A 14,515-nucleotide genomic window follows, 5' to 3' on the forward strand; every position below is an offset into this window, starting at 1 on the left:
TCTCTGTCAAGCCGGCTGTATCTTATAATCTAATCACGGCAGTGACTGTCCCTACATATCCACCATCCCCTGTTTATACAGGGTGTGTACGCAAGGGGATGGGAATTTTGAGCAACATCTTAGAATTCTGCCTACTGCAGAGCAGGTGGGGGCGGGAGAGGAGGTGGAGATGAGCATGACTCAGTGCAGCATGAGAAACTCCTTTGTAAAGTAAAATAGGTTGTATTTCATTCTGTGGCTTGAATGCATTTTTAGCTGTATCACAGAGAAAGAGAAGGAATAAGTAGTATTTATTGAACACCTGTTTGTCAGCTACTACACGGAGCACTTTCATATATTATTCCTTTAATTCTTTTTTTTAAATATAAATTTATTTATTTATTTTTGGCTGCGTTGGGTCTTTGTTGCTGTGCCTGGGCTTTCTCTAGTTGTGGCGAGTGGGGCTACTCTTTGTTGCGGTGCATGGGCTTCTCATTGTGGTGGCTTCTCTTGTTGCAGAGCATGGGCTCCAGGTGCACAGGCTTCAGTAGTTGTGGCACACAGGCTTAGTAGTTGTGGTGCACAGGCTTAGTTGCTCCGCGGCATGTGGGATCTAATTGGACCAGGACTCGAACCCGTGTCCCCTGCATTGGCAGGCGGATTCTTAACCACTGTGCCACCAGGGAAGCCCTTTTTTTTTTTATATATATTTACTTATTTATTTGGCTGTGCCAGCTCTTAGTTGTGGCACGTGGGATCTTCGTTGCCGCATATGGGATCTTAGTTGCAGCATGCAGGATCTAGTTCCCTGACCAGGGATCGAACCCGGGCCCCCTGCATTGGGAGTGCGGAGTCTTAACCGCTGGACCACCAGGGAGGTCCCTCCTTTAATTCTTAGTATCTTGAGGCAGGGATTATTATCTTCATTTTACAAAAGGGGAAACTGAGGCTCGGGTTTGTAAGCTCACTTGCTTGGAGTCACTCCACTAATATTTGATGTCGTTAAAATTAAAATCCAACCCTGTCTAATACTGAATCCCATATTTTCTAATAGTGTATAATAACACTGCTGCCCTTGAAAGAATTTGCGTCATTGGATTGGGATAAGGATATTTGACAGAGGTCATCTCGGTAGAGACAGGGCAAGTCACTTCTCTGCTGTTTCTTAAGGAGGTGATAGAGGTTACTCCTATCATGGCCCTCGCTGGAGGGACAGCAGATCAGAAGAGAAGTTCTCGCCGGACTTCCCTATTCCAGCAGGGAAGCTGAGCAGTTATCCGCTTGACCTGTGCATCACTGGGAAGTAACCATGCCTCTGTTCCCTGTTCTCATATCTGAATGTGGAACAAAAGAACAAAGTAGGATTTGAGAGAGCTCGGTATATAGCCTTTTCTGTGGGGAGGACGTATTTTATGCTTGAAGAATTCTAATAACCAAGAGCTGAGCTCAAGATAAGTGGCCAGGAGTGTTTGTAGATGAAGTATCCTCTGCCTCTCTCTTCCAGAGCATACTCTGCCCCCACCCTTGGTTTGTCTCTCACAAGCTCATGAGCTCCTGGGGGCAGGGTCGGGGGGCTGGCCCCTCAGCAGATTCCTCTGAGCATCCTTAGGGCCTGACGATGGAGCATGGCATTGGTAAATGATTGTGGAATAAAAGAGGAACTCCTAGGCTGCCTGATCTGTTTCATCCTTAATACCCCATGGAAGCAGCCTGGTATCAGGGACTCAGAAGTCCTGGGTTCCCTTTCCAGCTCTATCCCTGATTCGCTGTGGGAGTATTAAGCTCCCTAGGACATAGTTTCTTTGCTGTTAAAATGAGGACCGTGAACTTGACCTCTGGTGCATTCCAGCTCTTCAGTTCTCTGAAAGATGTTACCGTGCCATAGCTGCCTCGGTAGTTTGAATAAGCTCAGGTTAGTTATTAGGCTGGACTTCAGGTTGTGGAGACATGTGGAACAGTTTGGGCAAATATGAAGAGTACATTTAGTTCTGTTTTTTTGGACATGTGAAATAATAGATTCATTGGAATATGATCTCTTTCTCCACCCACTTCCATCAATTCAGAGTGGATTTTTTTTTTTTCTCCTTCCAGTTCTCCCCACTGTTTTTCAGCTTTAAAGAAAAATCTGAAGTCAGGCAGTAATCAGAAGGGCAGACAAAGAGCTCATCTGGTTAGAGGGGGGAATTTCCTCCAGGACATTTCAAATGAACTGACCTGGGCTGTTTCCCAAGGAATTTTCTTGAGCTTCGGTTTGTTGTTGTTGTTTTAAGTAAGATGTTTCACTTGATTTGAAACATTAAAAATAGTACGTAAAATTAAATTCAAAAAAGTTTCCGAATACTGATCTGAGCAAGCAGAGTGGACTTCGTTCTTGCTTCTGGATATTTCTTCTTTACCTCAGGTACCAAAGGTTCCTGATGGACTTCATCTATAGTTAGCAGATGGATCCTTTGTTTCCTTAACTCCCAGACAGTTTAGATTTAGCTAAACTGATTGATGCTTTCTGAACTGTTGTCAGTTAAAATATTTCAGAAGGTAACTTTTGTACAGAACGTAACTTTTGTAAGAACATTAGTCTGACCTGATTTTGGGTTCAGGAGCTGCTACCACCTAATTAGTGTTGTGACCACAGGCGAATCATTTCACCTCTCTCTGCCTCAATTTCCTTAACCATGTTTTGGGAGAATTAAAAGAGAGATCATTTGTGAAGTCTACCATCATTTTTTTTTTTTAAAGCTCCCTGGGTGATTGTAATGTGAAGTCAGAATTCAGAAGCATCGCTATGCCACATCGTACAAAGTACTGGGAGATGGTGTTTTTATTCAGTATTAAACATTTTTGGTAACGAGAGGAGACAGAGGCGAGGCTCTAACGTATTTTTTATTTAGCATTTCTAAGCACTGGCCAGTATTTCAGTCTGTCCTGAAAGGACGGACGACTGTTTGTACTGTCTGCTTCCATTGCCTGCTGGGATCGGGAAAGTCCTGGGTCTGTGTGGAATTTTCCATGACTCTCAGCTCTGCACCATTACTGTTCACTGCAGTCACAGCTCTTCAATGTGTCTGCCTGTGCTCCCCTCCTCTTTCTTTTTTTCAGGTAGATGTTAAACCTCAACTACAAGTATGGGTATTTTGTTTGCGTCAAATATTGTAGTTCTAAGGACAGATCAGAGAGTCTCATCTGAATTTTTTGTTTATAAAGTGAGTCAGCTTGAGGTAACTGTCTTGGCTGGATGTCCTCAGGTGTCACGTTTCCTGTCACAGAACCACCTTCTGTTGGGCTGGGATGGGGAGGGGCGGGTACATTGTTTCTGTAGGTGAAGCTGCTGTCGCTGCTAGATTCTCCAGCAGTCTGATCATTGGTGATCAGAATCAGCTTTTTGATTCTTTTATTGGAAGAGTTCTAAATATTACAGCAAATGGAAGAAAAGAGATCCAGCCAGATAATGGTTGCGTTTGGCTAGTTCCCCTCTTCTAGGGGAATTTAAAGTCCTAAAATTGTAGAAGGAGACTACAGGATAGCTGAGGCAGGATAGCTGCTTTCCCTTAGAAAGCAGTTCTCTGTATCCCATGCAGAGAGGACAGCGGTATCAGATTATGATGCTAAAATCCATCCTCCAAGATCAGTAGTGGATGGAGTCTGGGCCTGTTTACCAGACCCCCTCCCCCCAGACGAGAGCAATTCTAATTTCTAATTTAAATAAAAACTCATGTATTTTGAATAGGAATTAAAGGCACTGTGTGCTCTGCTTCATTCTGTGCTCGCCTGAAGCGGTAACTTCTTCGAAAGGCCTTCCTGACCACCCCATCAAAGGAGTACTACCTCCATCATTCTCTATTCCTTCGCCTCACTTTATTTCCTTCCTGACATTACATTCCGTAAGCTTTGTGAGGGCAGTAGCATTTCATTTTCTCCTTTGTATTGCTGGGGCCTGGAGCCTAGCAGGTGCTCATTAAATATTGGTTTAATGAAGTAAAACGTGGAATGGTTTGAATAGCCAGCTGTTTATTTGCTGTCTTTCTGTGGAGCCGTATGAGTTCTTTATATATTTTGGATATTAGCCCCTTATCAGATATATGATTTGCAAATCTTTTACTGTCTTTCTTTTTGTTCTTTGCTTTGGTTTTTGTTCAGTGATTCTCAAACTTCACTGAGTATATGAATTCCCATATCAGATACAAAACCATTTATTCAGAACTTTGTGAGCAGTAGAAGAAAACTTTAAAGACAGTTTTGGCTATGTACTGTTTTGCACTTCCGACCCTGAGGTAAATATGTAACACCATCATACTTCCTCCATAATCGGTCTGTGATACAGAGGAATACCTTGTTACTTAGATCTGAAGTAAGCAGGGGGAGTTAGATGCCCATTATGGTTCAGCTCCACTACTGCCCAAAAGATATGTAACACGTTTTAGTGGTGATGGTGATGAGAGAAGGGGTGCTCAAGTGATATAGTCTAATTGGGAGACAGTGGGCTGAAATTTAACCTTGGCTCTACCAGTAAAACTGGATGTGTCATTTTGGTTGTGGGTCTTAGCATTTGGAGAATGGGTAAAGCAAAGTAAACTGATTTTTCCTGAGCCCAGAAGTTGTGACGATGGTAAACTGAGATTAGGCAAAAACACTCTGAGGTGACGATATCATATGAATTCAGGAAATCTTGACTACTTGGAAAGGGAATTAAGGAAATGAGAGAAAAGACAGAGACATACTATGATGAAGCCTCACTGCTTTGTCAATAATGTATCAGATGAAGGGAGGGTTTGTTCTGTGCAGGCTTTTCTTACAAGACATGCTTCCATTAGCACAGTGTGCTTTATGAACTTTAAGTGTGTTGAAGGTTTGGTCTGAACAATAGATTTTTAATTCTACTAAAGCACTTTTCTCATCCTAATTTAAAATGGTCCCGTTCCAACATGATTTCACCACTTTCTGTTGTCCTTCCTCCCCCATTATTTTTTTAGTTGGCTGATTGCAATTCTGGCCCAACTCAACCCTCTCTTTGGACCGCAGTTGAAAAATGAAACCATCTGGTACCTCAAGCATCATTGGCCTTGAGTAAGAAGACCTGCTCGCCAGTGCTCAGTCATTGAGGTGACTATGCCCTTGACCTTTCACATCAATGTTGTCAATCGGTCAGCTAGAGTTTGCCTGGACTTTTCCTCATTTTAACACTTGGCAAGGGCAGACTGCTGAAAGCAAACACAATCTGAATTGCAGAAATAGATTTGGAACTTAGGCCATTCACTTTTAGCAAAGGATTTATCCGTAAGATTCTTTTAAATTGTATTCTTACCCAGCCAGTTAAATAAATTATGTTTGCATGTGGTCTTTCGGGCACAGATCAGGAATGTGACTGTGTGTACTTGGTATTTTGAGATTTAGCAGCTTTAAGTGGCTGACAGATTTTAGATGAAGGGCATCTGTGAATGCTTTGGACAGAGAGAGACAGATGCTTTTTGAAAATTGGTCTCAAAATTGCAAGTTTCATTTGCTTCTGAGGATCAGGGAAGTAAGGAGTGGTGTAGTGGAATGATTTATTCACTGGCCAAGAGTCAGAAAGAAAGCCTGTCATTTCATTTGTTCTTCAGTCTCCATTATTATGTTAACTGGAGGTTAGCGCTAAATGTTTGACTAGATTCAGGTTCAGCTTTTTTGGCAAGGGTACTTAAGTGGTTCTGTGAACTTCATAGTGCCTTATATCAGGAGAGACGTGATGTCTGGCTGTCTGGTCGTTAGAGATGCCAAGGTGATCAGTGGGTTCTGGCCCCTCCAGGTGTAAAGGTCTCTATCACCCTTTATCCAGTGATTGTATCCATTGCTGATCTTAGCCTGAATGAAGCATTGCAGTAGAAATTGCAAAAATGGTGATTTTCTAGTTTTTGTTATTACTTCCATATTTGATTAGGTGAAATATTTCTATAAAAAAATGAACTTTTCCTGGACTTCCCTGGTGGTGCAGTGGTTAAGAATCCTCCTGCCAATGCAAGGGACATGGGTTCCATCCCTGGTCCGGGAAGATCCCACATGCCACAGAGCAGCTAAGCCCTTGCACCACAACTACTGAACCTGTCTGTGCTCTAGAGCCTGCGTGCCACAACTACTGAGCCCGTGTGCCGCAACTACTGAAGCCTACGTGCCTAGAGCCCGTGCTCTGCAACAAGAGAAGCCATCACAGTGAGAAACCCGCACACCACAATGAAGAGAAGCCCCTGCTTGCCACAACTAGAGAAAGCCTGCACGTAGCAACGAAGACCCAACACAGCCATAAATAAATAAATAAAAATGTTTTTAAAAATGAACTTTTCCTTATCAACTAGAGTTATTTACTAACCTTGAAATGTAGATCATATAAGAAAGGTGGGATACACACTTCATTTTTTTCTTTTAATTTTCTTTTTTTCTTTTTTTTTTTTTTTTTTTGTGGTACGCGGCCCTCTCACTGTTGTGGCCTCTCCCGTTGCGGAGCGCAGGCTCAGCGGCCATGGCCCACGGGCCCAGCCGCTCCACGGCATGTGGGATCTTCCCTGACCGGGGCACGAACCCGTGTCCCCTGCATAAGCAGGCAGACTCTCAACCACTGCGCCACCAGGGAAGCCTCTTTCTTTTTACTTTATTTATTTTGGCTGTGTTGGATCTTTGTTGCTACATGTGGGCTTTCTCTAGTTGCGGCGAGCAGGGGCTACTCTTCGTTGCGGTGTGCGGGCTTCTCGTTGCGGTGTCTTCTCTTGTTGCAGAGCATGGGCCCTAGAGCATGTGAACTTCAGTAGTTGTGGCGCACGGGCTTAGTTGCTCCGCGGCATGTGGGATCTTCCCAGACCAGGACTTGAACCCGTGTCCCCTGCATTGGCAGGCGGACTTTTAACTACTGTGCCACCAGGGAAGTCCCTCTTTTAGTTTTCAAAGTGAGTAACTTGGTGCCCAAGTTACTTCTGGGGTATTCAATGAGGTTTTCTTTTCTTTCCTTTTCAATTTTAATCAATTAAATGTTTATTATCCTTTTTATAAAGTTCACTTGTTCTTTCTTTGGCCCTGTGGGCACCTGTCTAGACTGGCTTCTATGTCCCTTTGATATTAGTCTTTGATAATTTTCTTTCTGGCAACATCAAGGTGTCCCAGACCTCTCTTGTATGTTTCTTGACTTGGAATCAGCTGTTCCTCTAATAACTTTCCCACTGAAAGGATTCCCTGTTTCACTAGTCAGTCCTCAAGCCCAGTTGGCCCTGTTTTTCTTTCAGTGGAAGTGGTATTTATAAACCATGATCTGATTGCTAGGTACATTCATTTCTGTTGGGGTGTTGTTGCTTCTAAGCCTTTACAGTGGACAAAGCCAGGAAGTATGGATTTTTAAAAAGAAAAAAAAAATCACGGGTTCATGTCAGTATTTCTAATTCAGATTTAACATTACAGGATTTTTATTTGACTTCTTCAATTTTATACTTGAATATCATTCACATATGCTGAAAATCTTGGCTCCTAAAGGCAGTAACTTAATTACTTAATTTGATTATCATATAATATATATAAAATAGTTTCAAAATTACCCCAATGTAACTACTAACTATAAGGTTATTGAATGCAGTTTAGGATTTCTTTGCTGCTTTATTTGTTCTTAGAACAAATAAAGAACAACATGCTGTTTTCTGTGGTTATTTGAAATTATTTCCTCTGGTGGTTATCAATTTGTTATACAGTTAGGTTAAGATGATTTATTTTGTGTTCAATTTATAGTAATTTTTTCTTTTTTTTGGCTACATTTTTTGGAATATGTAAAACATTTCCAGAGTCAAAATTTTAAGCAAGCTATATTCATAGAAGTCTATATCCTTCCAGTGTTTCATTGTGCAGAGATAAGCAAATACATAGTGTGTGTGTGTGTGTGTGTGTGTGTGTGTGTGTGTATCCATCCTTCCCTGACACACACAGCTGTTACAGAAGAAATATCATATTACATATGCTATTCTGTACCTTGCTCTTTTTCACTGAACAATATATCCTATCAGTGTATAGAGATCTTCCTTAATTCTTTTTATAGCCATTGATATCCTTTTGCATTATTTCCAGTCTTTTGTTATTATTGATAAAGCCACAGTGCCATCCTGTGCGTATGACACTTTGTATTTTTACCAGTTTTCTTTAGATTAGAGTCCTTGAAAATAGAATCTCTGTGTTAAAGGTATAAATACTTTTTCCAGGTATTACTACATGCCCTTCTATAGGGATTGTACCATTTTTGCATTTCTACCAACAATGTATGTGAATTTCTATTTCCTCACAGCCTGGATTTTTGCCAGCCTGATAGGTAGGCAGCCATTTTTTTCCCTTAGAGTTCTGTCTGCCTAAAGGGGTTTTGATTCCCTTTTATATAGATTTTTTTTAAAAAATCTGATTTATATATATATATAAAACCTCCCCGCCCCCCCTTTTTCCCCATCAAGTTCTGTTTTAGGTCCTTCCTCTTAACTATAGTGAATGTTAGGTGGTGGTATTGATTGGGGTTTAAAGCTGAGAACCTCAGGCCTCTCAGAGTGAGATCTTCATTCTAGCATTGCCTTTCACTTACCTTCTCTGAGCCTCATTTCCATCTCTCACCATAAGTAAATGGGGCCCACAGTGAATAACACTGTGTGTGTGGATCTGGTGTCATTTGCCCATTCTTTTCATTTTCATGTGTCTGTAACCTGAATGATGAATTCCTAATGTTTGCACTCTGGTCCACAGCACAAACTAGGACTGCTTGAAACCCTTATGTTAACGGTTGTTCCTTTAAAAGCAGAATGGCAGGAAATAGAGCACAGCCAGGCAGCCCTAGTTATGAACATCATGTCACATTGATTCCATGTTTGAGGCAATGATTGTGGTAGTACTGTACCTCTAGTCCTATGGAGTTATCACATCAAGAGATCTAATCTGATCTAATCCTAACATTGGAGCAAACAGAACTCTCTTTTTTAAAAAAAAAAAATTATTTATTTATTTATTTTTGGCTGTGTAGGGTCTTCGTTGCTGTGTGTGGGCTTTTCTCTAGTTGTGGCGAGTGGGGGCTACTCTTCATTGTGGTGCACGGGCTTCTCATTGCAGTGGCTTCTCTTGTTGCGGAGCACGGGCTCTAGGCGTGCGGGCTTCAGTAGTTGTGGCTTGCGGGCTCTAGAGCGCAGGCTCAGTAGTTGTGGCACATGGGCTTAGTTGCTCCGCGGCATGTGGGATCTTCCCGGACCAGGGCTCGAACCCATGTCCCCTGCATTGGCAGGTGGATTCTTAACCACTGCACCACCAGGGAAGCCCATAAACAGAACTCTTAAGACAGAACTTCACTTTTCTTGGTGGTAAAATTCAAAGAATGAGCTAAATTCCCTTTAGAACTTTGAACTTTTACACAACTGTGGGATGATAAAGGAGTGCAGAAACCAGATTTAGGCCTGTCCTCAGCTGGTAAGGAAAAGTGTTCAATTCTGTATGTGATTCTTTAAGAGGCCAGATTTGGAAAGTAGGAGATGTAAGCCAGGCATGGTATTCAGCAGAGAAAAATGAGGAGCAGTCATGAAAGCTTTCAAACAATAATTCTATACAGATGAAATTGAATTGATCCTGAACAACACGGTTAAACAGCAAGCCGGTCCTTTGCTACTCTAAACACTTTAATTGCCATGATTTTCTTTCATATGTTGATAGGCTGAGTTATAGCACATTATGTTTATTGGCTGGAAATCTTACCCAATACTTCAAAGAACTATGTTCACGCCATCTCTGCCCCCTGCCAACCTTGGCTGCCTCTAGAGCCTCGATTCCTGAGATGCTTATGGAACTATCACATCAAGTTTGCTGGTTTTCCGATGTCCCATTTTCCTGCAGCTTTGGGGGTGTGATGCTTGTAGGGAATCTCCTTGGAATGGCTTCAGACCAGTGTTCTGTAAGTTAGTTGGTTAACCGCATCATGGTGATATGTTTAGATAAGCCTGTATGGTTTACCGCAGTCCTAAAAGGGCAGGCATTCTATTTTATTACAAAGTCTGGAGCGGAGAGGAATAGACTATTGGTAATTAGGCCTCTGCCCTGAGGAAGCTGTTTTTCTATGCATTCCAAAAATATTTGAGTGTCACGAGGTACATAGTACTGAGTGGGGATTTCAGAGGAGGCTGTGGACTCTGAAGGGGTTTGTGATCTGTTGAGAGGTTGGAACTAAGCCATACTTGTGAAAAGTTAAAACAGTGCAAGGTGTTTTATGGTTAAAAAGCCTGTCACAGTTTTCCCTGTCACCTAGAACCCATTCGATGGCTTCTTTCTCCTCTTCCTTGAATCCAGTTGAGCCACTTATGTCACTAGTGTCTGCCTGTCTACTCTGTTCCTCTGTCGGGGACCCTACTATCTGACCCAGTCACTGCGGCTCTGAATTACTGCAGTGGCTCCTCATCACGTCTGCCTGCCTCTACACTCAAGGTATCTACAAACCACCACCCTGTTTATCTTCCTGACATAGCACTTCCTGAAACACATCCTGCTTGCCCCAGAAACTTTGAGTAGCTCTCCGTGGGCTACAGCAGGGCTTTTTCTTAAACCCAAGGTCCCTGATTTTAATGGGTACGTGCCGCTTGGAATGCTGTATGTAACGTGTTGTCAGCACAGCTTGTCAGGGTCACCAAAGGTCCCATGAGCCACAAAAGATAAGAATGACTAGTCTGCAGATTCTGTCCCACTTTCTAACTTGGTGGTCAAGGCCTGCCTAGTTTGCCTTCCAACCACCTTCGCCGCTTTCTGCACAACTTTCCTCCGTGACCTACTGGTTCCAGCCATACCATTTTCATGCTCTTGACCTAATTAGCTTTACTTAGCTTTTCCTGCCTCATTACCCTACCACAGTCATTAATGTAGAAGGCCGGTTAGTAAACACACTATTCAGCGAACATTCTGGTTTCTTGTCTCCACTCGCCCATTCTCAGTTCTTTCTGATGTTTTCTCTTGAGTGTCCAGCTTGCAAATCCTTGCACTTCCTTTCCTGGCCACTTGGCTTCCCAGAGATCTCTTCTCTCCTAAATGTATTTAGCTCTGCTGTTTTTGCCTTGAATTGTGAAGCACTCAGGCCTTTATAGGTTGCTTAAATACCTCTTGTAGTTAATCTCCTACAATAAATACATACCTTACCATGAGAGTAAAGAAGGAATTATTTTGCGAAGTTATCTGAAACGAAAAAATAAAGATAAAAATGAGACCTCTTCTTTTTTGTTTAAAAATATATATATATTCACTCATCATCCTTCCCTGAACAGATTTCTTGATTCTAGCCTTAATATTTTTATCTTTTTTTTTTTTTTTTTTTTTTTTCTGCGGTACGCAGGCCCCTCACTGCCGTGGCCTCTCCTGTTGCGGAGCACAGGCTCTGGAGGCGCAGGCTCAGTGGCCATGGCTCCCGGGCCCAGCCGCTACACGGCATGCGGGATCCTCCCGGACCGGGGCACGAACCCTTGTCCCCTGCATCGGCAGGCAGACTCTCAACCACTGCGCCACCAGTGAAGCCCTAGCCTTAATATTTTTATGTTGTTTTCATTCTCAGTTTTATCTGAAAGTAGCTTTGTGATTCCTTTATTTTACAAAATGAGAGCATGGACTCTTTGGTTGAGTTCCCCACCTCCACCCCAGAATGGCTATTCATATCAGAGAGATGATTAGAATATGTGGTTCTTTAATTCACTCCAGAATCAAACCACAAGTCTTCGAGCATAATGCTCGTTCACGTTAATCTTAAACTGGTATCACTGAGCTTGAGGGAAAATTATTCCCTCTTTCGGTGTGGTTTTTCAAGAGTGAAGACCTGTTTTCCCCTTCTGTGATTGTTCATTCATCCAGAAAGGCCTAAACAGTGAGGAAGTCTGACCATATGCTCTTTTTTTAAAATGTTTGGCTGCGTTGGGTCTTCGTTGCTGCGTGCAGGCTTTCTCTAGTGGCGACTAGCAGGGGCTACTCTTCAATGCAGTTTGCAGGCTTCTCATTGCGGTAGCTTCTCTTGTTGTGGAGCGTGGGCTCTAGGTGCACAGGCTTCAGCAGTTGCAGCAGGTGGGCTCAGTAGTTGCGGCATGCGGGCCCTAGAGTGAGCAGGCTTCAGTAGTTGTGGCGTGCGGGCTCTAGAGTGCAGGCTAAGTAGTTGTGGCGCACGGGCTTAGTTGCTCCGTGACTTGTGGGATCTTCCTGGACCAGGGCTCAAACCTGTGTCCCTTGCATTAGCAGGTGGATTCTTAACACACTGCGCCACCAGGCAAGTCTCCTGACCGTATGCTCTTCATAGGAACTTCACACACAAAACATTTGGATTCACTGCTTCACATATTCTCAAGTAAATTAATAATCTGCCTGGAACTCAGGTCTATGCAGAGGGCTGTTCTGCTGGCCTAAGGAAGAGAAGAGAAAATGATCGTGAGATTAATAGAAAGGTTTCATGAAGCCATGGAAGAAACCGGTAGCTCTGGTCATTGCCCCTACCTAGCCTGCTACGGTTATTTTCCTTAGTACGTGGTAAAAATGGTCCTCTAATTACATCTTCAGTTGACTGTTTGCACTGTCCTACCCTAGTGGGTCCCCAGCAGTCCGGTGCTTTCCACCATGGAGGGCGGCTGGCCTGCCCAGCTTGCTCCAGTAAGATTTACCAGCAGTCTCATGTCTGCTTCTGGGCACCTTGGCCCCGGAGCCTTGGGAAACCCGCCATTTAATCTCCCGGCACTGGGGATTCTCCAGGGTGCGTGCCCACTGGCTTGGGAAATCGCAAGGGCCCGTGTGGTCTCGCTGTGGGCTTTGTGACCTCCAGCCTTCCAGACCTGCCCGCTGCAGCCGTGCCTCATCCCCACTTAACTAGCCCCTCACTCCGCCTGCCCCTCCCTCAACACCCTAGCAAATGGTGGGCCACAACCAGCTTGTTTTCTTATCCACTAACTCGAGGCTTGTGTGGAAATCACCTCTTAAAGACACTATTTAACTTATTTTCTCTTTAGTTTTTCTCTTTAACTTCAAAAGTAGCACATATGGCTTTATTTATCAAGACGTTGTACAGTAAGCTTTTGCGAGAAGGAGTTATGCGACCACTGTTAGCAGTCTGATGTGTGAAGATACCTATTTTAAATGTTTGCCAGCTCTGCAAAGGTGGTGTTGCAGCTTTAAGCTTCTAGAAGAAGAAATTCTCATTTGTCACCTACACTTGGGGTGGCAAGAACGGTGAGCCATCGAGTAGCAAGGAGCCTGCTCTTTAGGAGTCTGACTCAGGGACCAGCTTGCCCGCCTGTGGGAGTGGAAGTGCAAATACAGATTCTTGAAGCCCAAGGGAACTTGTCAGGTCCCAGTGCAACGGGTCTTAGTCAGCTCCACTCTTCCTGCTTTCTATGATACCGTCAAACCGGGACTTGGGATCCTTAGTTTAGCATTGTCCTTGGTAACTGGACTTACTGTCACAGCCCTGCAAAACCTGCCCGAACTTGCACATTAACTGAGCCTACTTTCATTTAGGGGGCATCTGTGTATTTAAAATTATTGGCCTGGTTGACTTTCTTGGTGTTACCCTTTTGCCCTCCTGAGGTTGATGGAAAGGCCCAGTTACTGGAACGGTTTTGTTTTGCAGGTCACGAAGAGAACTCCTTTAGATGCAAAATCACCTCCATACCCAGACCACCTTCCTTGACTCGCCCAATTTGGCTGTCAGCTGCCTTAAACGTTCCCACCACATTTGAATATCTTATTCTACAATGCAGTATTTTTTCCTGTCACCTTTTTTACACTTTGATGAATGATGTGCCTATTGAATCTAAACTGTGCTGCCTCTATAAAATGTTTATGTACTGTTTGGAGATAGAAAGTGCTGTTCTTTTGAGAAATAACATTACTCTCTCCTTGGAAACTGTGGATCTGAAGATGGCTCCTGCCTGCTCACAACGTGAGAGTCAGTGAAGTGTTTAAAAACTGTTACATGACAGTAAGACTCCAGTGGGGCAGTCAGTAGGAGAACATGTTCAGAGGGAAAAATCTGTCCCACCAGAATTATACCAAAGTATATTTTCGGGATGAATTTCTTATTTCTGCCCTCCTTTGGAATAAATTATTTTTCTGCTCTCTATGGAAATCTGGTTTTGGTGTTTGTTAAGCTCATTTCTGTAAGCTCTTCTGTCTCTGGATAATGCCTTTTTGAAAATTGATTTTGTAGTCCAAACGTAGCTTGGATGGATTAACCTGGCTGTGTAGTTTGAGATACCTGAGGAGTCTGGTAAGTACTGTTGTTAATCATCCAGTAAACACCTGAGTGCTTGTTGTAGCCACTGGAGGAATCAAAGATGTGGAAATTGGGTCCCTGTAAATTCAAGAGCTGGAATGCTATTTGGGGAGGTATATAATTCAAGGCCCCGTTTGACCATTGTCCATAAACACGTGGTCATGATGCTAAGCAGGTAGAGGGGCGGTGCCAGCCACAGGGACAAGCGGGAACCAGCGGTTCCTTGTACCACCTCACTATCAGAAATAGGACTGAAAAATCAAGTGGTTAAAAAGCCTGGGACGGGAACAA

At 43.3% G+C, this 14,515-nt stretch overlaps 1 protein-coding gene across 2 annotated transcripts in view; it reads left to right on the forward strand.

Moving 5' to 3' along the window:
• The window catches only part of ATP6V0E1 (ATPase H+ transporting V0 subunit e1), a 34,994-nt gene extending 20,923 nt beyond the window's left edge, over positions 1 to 14,071 (forward strand). Inside the window, exons 3-4 of one of the 2 annotated variants that reach the window (XM_019946024.3) lie at positions 4,947 to 5,076; positions 6,067 to 11,121. In XM_019946024.3, the coding sequence (XP_019801583.1) occupies positions 4,947 to 5,040 (94 nt within the window). In that variant the 3' untranslated portion in view covers positions 5,041 to 5,076; positions 6,067 to 11,121. Of the gene's footprint in view, positions 1 to 4,946; positions 5,077 to 6,066; positions 11,122 to 13,579 lie in introns of those variants that run through there. The other variant, XM_004314976.3, reaches the window with a different exon arrangement.
• The last annotated feature ends 444 nt before the right edge of the window (positions 14,072 to 14,515 follow it).

This window comes from Tursiops truncatus, chromosome 3, assembly GCF_011762595.2.
Source record: "Tursiops truncatus isolate mTurTru1 chromosome 3, mTurTru1.mat.Y, whole genome shotgun sequence".
Classification (NCBI taxonomy): domain Eukaryota; kingdom Metazoa; phylum Chordata; class Mammalia; order Artiodactyla; family Delphinidae; genus Tursiops; species Tursiops truncatus.